Source organism: Nannospalax galili, unplaced genomic scaffold, assembly GCF_000622305.1.
Source record: "Nannospalax galili isolate Female #2095 unplaced genomic scaffold, S.galili_v1.0 scaffold281, whole genome shotgun sequence".
Classification (NCBI taxonomy): Eukaryota; Metazoa; Chordata; class Mammalia; order Rodentia; family Spalacidae; genus Nannospalax; species Nannospalax galili.
The window spans coordinates 7,407,358-7,413,281 of NW_008349068.1; the positions used below are offsets into that span (position 1 = coordinate 7,407,358).

The 5,924-nt window shown below is 38.1% G+C and overlaps 1 protein-coding gene across 11 annotated transcripts in view; it reads left to right on the top strand.

Annotated features, from left to right (window-relative positions):
• Positions 1 to 5,924, top strand: part of Unc80 (unc-80 homolog, NALCN channel complex subunit) — a 232,591-nt gene that overhangs the window by 70,342 nt on the left and 156,325 nt on the right. For all 11 annotated transcript variants that reach the window (XR_607706.1, XM_008846230.1, XM_008846234.1 and 8 more), the window contains exons 21-22: positions 1,233 to 1,329; positions 4,792 to 4,964. Coding sequence is in view for 10 of the 11 variants with exons in the window: in XM_008846230.1 (XP_008844452.1) it covers positions 1,233 to 1,329; positions 4,792 to 4,964 (270 nt within the window). In the remaining variant the exon portion in view is untranslated. The remainder of the gene's footprint in view (positions 1 to 1,232; positions 1,330 to 4,791; positions 4,965 to 5,924) is intronic.

The following is a 5,924-nucleotide window of genomic DNA, read 5'->3' on the forward strand; positions in this document are numbered from 1 at the left end:
ACATCTCAAGTGCCTTTCCTAGGATCCAATAATTCTACAGTGAATCTTCTTACATTTAATATACACATATATACCAATTGATCCTCTTCACTGCCTTCTCTGAACCATTTTCCCTATCCAAAAGAACACAAAAGCTCACTATAACTATTCTAAGTGTTCTTCACACTACTGTGATTCATTAGCATCTGATTTGGGACAGGTTAATTCTTGGCAAAATTTATTCCCTGTAAGAATCTTCCCTATGAAGGATTCATGACTTAGTTCCCTGTATATCGACTTTTCAGTATGAATTGCATTCCTTTATACACGTATTATTTGCTGACATTCTTCTTTTGAATCTTACTAACACCAAGTTCTACTTAGTCTGTTTTAGCCACAATATATTGAAATTATAAAAAGGATTATAACAAGATGACAGAACATTTAGGAAATGTATTTAGAATTCTTATGCCACATTCTTTTTTGCTAAAATATCGGTTGAGTTTTAGAACCTACCTGCCTCATACCTTCCTTTTTGTGCTGAGTTGTTTATGGTCTGTTGGCCTAAACCCAAAGTCAAGAATACATATCAATGCTTAAAAGGAAACACAAAGCCAGATCTGCCTAAGCCTATAATCCCAGCTACTTTGAAGCTACTTGAGCTAAAGGGGCAGGATCTTAAGTTCAGGCCAACCTGGACTACACAGGGAGTTCAAGATCAGCCTGAGCAATTTAGTGAGTCTTTGACTCCATAAAATAAGTCAAAAAAGAGGACTAGAGGTGCAGCTCATTGGTAGAGCACTTGCTTAGCATGAATAAGTTCTTAGATTCAATTCTAAGAGAGAGTACCCATTATAGTACACAGTATAAATTGATTTATAAATTTAAAATAGTCAGTCTGGCTGTCTTTCTCCTTGGTCTGATTCTCAATTGCAGTTGTATTCATCAGGATGAATGTGGCTTTGAGCTTGAATTTTATCCGAATAAAGCATTACAAGTATCTTTTGTTCACTAAATTATTTTTACATTCAGCTTTTGATCTCTGACCTGGCCCTCCTTTGCACCTGCAGTTATATAGTAACATCTTTTATTTGGCACGTGGGAATGGACTACACTGAGCACACTCACCAGATGTGGAATCCAGAAGAATGAAGTCATCTTTATGTCCTAATTCATCTATCAAATCTAGGGCTAGTGCAAGCCAAGACATGTCTCTGGATGTGGATATCTGATGACTTTCCTTTTCTTCTCAGGTCAAGTTTACCAGTGCTGTCAAGCTTTCTGAAGGTGGGCCAGGGAGTGGAATGGAAAACGGGAGAGAGGAGGAGGAGAATTTCTTCAAGCGTCTTGGTAAGTGTCACATTGACTAAGAATTCCACTCAGCTTTCATCTGATTTCATGTATTTAAAGTAACTCCTCCATTTTCTTTTGTTTCTATTTCTGAAATTTTTTATTTGAAATTGTCTCCTTTAAAAAAATGGTCATTTATATCTCTAGTGTTTTTTTCTTTGTTCCTCATATGTGTCTTTTATTTCTATCTATAGCTTTTCTATTGTGAGTCTGACTGAAAAGACATTCACAGAAGCTGTATTGTGTTCCTCACCCCCTGGTGGGCACTGAATGTGCAGAGAATAAGACACAGCCTCTTCTTCTCTTCTGTCCTTTATTAAAATCTGGGAGTCACAGAACCTTCTATCCACCCCCTCCTCTACTTTGGAATTCTGCTTATTGCACGGCTGACAGGTGGCCGTCCTCCCTCTACACACTTCCACTGAGTGGGAGTATGTAACTTTACAATGCAACTTGTTCCAGAGCCAGGCAGCTTTAATTGTTAGGGACTCTTTCCTTAAAATCTGAATATGTATTTGCTCATAATTGATCGATTAACCTAGAGATGGTGTTTGTAACCATATACACGTAAGTAGGCACGCATAATACTGCACCACCTCTTACTTCCTGTTTCCTCTTTTGTTCTCTTTTGGCTAAATATCTTTGGTTTCTTTAGGTTTCCTTCCATGAGAGCTTCTCTAGTTCCACCTAATTCCATTTCCTTTGTGTTGAAGGCAGATGAAGAGCTTTTAAAATGCAGAGCTTCATATGGAATGTGGTAGGCCATATTTGAAATCCATCAGTGTAGTAGATAGTATTATTAAGGGATTCAGCAAATATGTGGACAGAACTTAAAATTACGTAATCGGTTTTTTCATCACATACATGGTTTATATTGGTTAGCTTTTTCCAGTTCATCTTCACATCAATGAATGTTGTGATATGTTTTGATATAGCTCTTAGAGAGTCTTCATTTCATAAAGCTTATTATTTTATCAACTTAGAGGATAGTTCGATCACTTGTCCAAGAAATTAAAAGACTGAATCCAAACCAAGTTGAATTCTGAATCTTTTCTACTTTATAACTGTGCTTTGACTATCCATCTAAAGAGACTCACGTTTCCATATTTCCATCCAAGTCGTTCATTTTATTTTTGAGCAGGAAAAAGATAAAATTATAACTCCTAACAAATTTCTAGCTGATTGTTTTAATTAATAATTTGTGGATCTAGCTCTTCAACAAATCATACAATTAACTTGCTCATACTCAATGAATATTTTCCCATCTCATTATGAAGACATCATCAAACTTTACCAAAAAGTAAATCTCTCATATCTTTGTAACTCTGTCAAAAGGATCACTGCCACTTACTTTATCACGATATGTTCTTCACAAAGGTGCGGTGTTGTTATGCTTATTTCCATCATAAAAATTATCCTAGTCACTTAATTGTCTCTTTAGGAAGACAATTTGACTAGAGAAGACAAGACTTTCAATATGAGGCTTCAGACATTCAGACATCCTCCTTGGCTGGAAGCATGGGTCTGTTGTAGCGTACATGTCTAATATGTGATTTGATTTCCAATACAAAAGGGGAAAAACCATCCTAGGCTCTTCCAGACAACCAAGTCTTCATCAACTTTGTCATTTCAGTTCTTTCACGCTGTTCCCATCCCTTGTGGTGTCTCTCAAGCTCACTAGTGTTCAGAACTAGCAGTATTATAGTGACATTGCTGCGGTATTAGTTTTATGAGAATGAAACTAAAGTATGTCCTAAGGTATGTGCCATGCTGGCTGGATTCACCTGGCTGGTGCTAGGACCATATTTCCATATTCATTCTGCACACTGGACTTGCAACTTAAACCCAAAGCCTTCAGGGTGATGAATGAACCTTTTATGAATGAAATTCTTAATGAACCTTTTCCATATGCTACTGATTGCATGTTTACATCCACCCAAAATTCATATTACAAAGTTCTAATTCACAGTATGGTGGCATTTGGAGGTAGGGCTTTGGAAAGGTGATTAGATTGCGATGAGATCATGAAAGTCGTATATTCATGATGGGACTTTAAAAAATATTTTTATTTATTATTTTTATTTCATGTGTGATGAGTGTATTGCCTGCATGTATGTAAGTGCACGTGTGTCATGCAATGCCCGCAGAGGTCAGAAGGCATCTGAGTTACAGATGGATGTTAGTCATCATGTGGGTACTGGGAATCAAACCCAGGTTCTCTGCAATTGCAGTCAGTGCTCTTAACCACTGCGCCATCTCTCTAGGCACTCATGATGAGATTTTAATGCTGTCATAGAAAATAGAAAAAGATGAGATCTCTCTGTGCTTATACAAAGAAAGGTTGTTTGAGGACACAGTCAAACCAGAAAGAATATAACAAAACTTCAACCCAACATCAGACTTCTAGACCTCAGAACTATAAAAAGCAAATGTTAGTTGTTTAAAAGTCAGCGGGGGGTTGGGGGAGGGGTTGAAGAGATGACTCAACAGTTAAGAGCACATGCTGCTCTTCCAGAGGACCTGGGTTTGGTTCCCAGACCCACATGGAAGCTAATAACCATCTACAACACCAATTCCAAGGTATCTGATACCCTCTTCTGACCTCCACAGGCATTGAACAACATGGTTGCAGTTATATACATCCAGGCAATACACTCATACACAGAAAAAAAAAGTCAGCTGGCCTATGGTATTTCATTATAGCTGCCTTGACAAAGACAAAATGTACTTTCCCATTTGTGGATTATTCTCTTCATGGAAAAGATGACAAAGTAGTTGAGTTCTTGTCATCCCTTTAATTTCTTTTTACTCCCCTCTTCAACTAACATTCAACTTATGCTTTTTAAAAATACTTTTATCGATTCAAGAATTTCATACAATTTAAAGACTTGTCGAGTCTAATCTGTTTCCCAAGCACTCTTGGGTATACATCTACAAGGAAACTGTGTTGTATGGTCACCACAGTGTAATTGTGCATATGAACCCACAACACTTAATGGCAGTATGTACAAGACCTGTACAAACCCAAGCCAGAGAGAGTCCACCATGAATCGGGGAAGTGGGCAGGAAGTCCCAGTTGGAGCTGAGGATCTATTGGCAATTGATAGATGCTGAGAGAGGGAGAGTGTTTTCCCTACTGGTGTGTCACCTTGTAGGTTGACTAAAACTTACTTTCTTTTTCGTGCTTATTTTGAGCTATGCCAAGAGCTTGCACCAGTGTTAGAGACCCATTTCCAAAGTGATCAGACTCTACATTTAAGTTGTTTGGCAAAACCCTGAATTCTCAACTGTCATGCAACAACAATTCCCCCAAGTCAAAATGTATTCAATGTGGGCATTTGAGAGGTACAAAGAACAGAGAGAAAGTTTTCAAGCCAACACTACAGAAAACATATCGGTATATTTTTGAAACTTTTTTTGATCTGTTTTGCTCATTCTTCTGCAATGACTCAACCCCTACAGGTTGCCACAGTTTCGATGACCACCTTCCTCCCAGCCAAGATGGCGGAAAGAGCAAAAATGTGGTGAATCTTGGAGCAATTCGACAAGGCATGAAACGCTTTCAATTTCTGTTAAACTGCTGTGAGCCAGGGACAATTCCTGACGCATCCATCTTGGCTGCTGCCTTGGACCTAGTAAGTCACAGGAAGAATTATCCCACTCTTATTTCAATTCATGCTGTCCAAGAAGGGAAGCATGCCTCCCTTATCCTACCCACAGCCATGCCTGTTTGAGTTGTTTTGTATTATCAGAATTAGTGGCAAGAGAAGGAAGAAAAATGTTAAGATTAGAGAAGAAAAGGAAAAAACTTAATAAGTACTGGGAAGTCAAATGTATGACACCATGATTCTAAGTATGTGAGAGGGTTCTAAAGTCAGAACGTCTGGGCTAAAAGCACCCTGGCATTTATTAGCTGAACAGCTGTAGGATAAGGGTTAGAGTAATATGACTATTACTGAACCTTCCTCCTAAGGCTAGTATGAGTTTTAAATGAGACACAAGGTAGCCCCAACATAGTGCTTGAAATATACTAACACTCAATAAAGTAAGCTTGGCATTTATCATGCATTAGTTTTTTTAAGCTCCCTGAGTACTGGTTTTATTATCCATCAATTAAAGGAAAAACTAAGGACCATTTGAAATGAACTAAAGTAGGCATTTTGAACATTGTACAGAATTATACAAATGTAAGGCATTAAAATATGAAAATGGATCTTGTTAAGAAAATGTTTCTGGGACTAGAGAGATGGTTCAGCAGTGAAGAGCACTGGTTGCTTTTATAGAGGAGTCCTAACTCCAGTTCCAGGGATCCGACACCCTCTTCTGACTTCTGTAAGCATTGCATGACATGGGTACACTTACATACATGCAAGCAATACATTCATACGTAAGGCATTAAAATATGAAAATGGATCTTGTTAAGAAAATGTTTCTGGGACTAGAGAGATGGTTCAGCAGTGAAGAGCACTGGTTGCTTTTATAGAGGAGTCCTAACTCCAGTTCCAGGGATCCGACACCCTCTTCTGACTTCTGTAAGCATTGCATGACATGGGTACACTTACATACATGCAAGCAATACATTCATACACATAAAA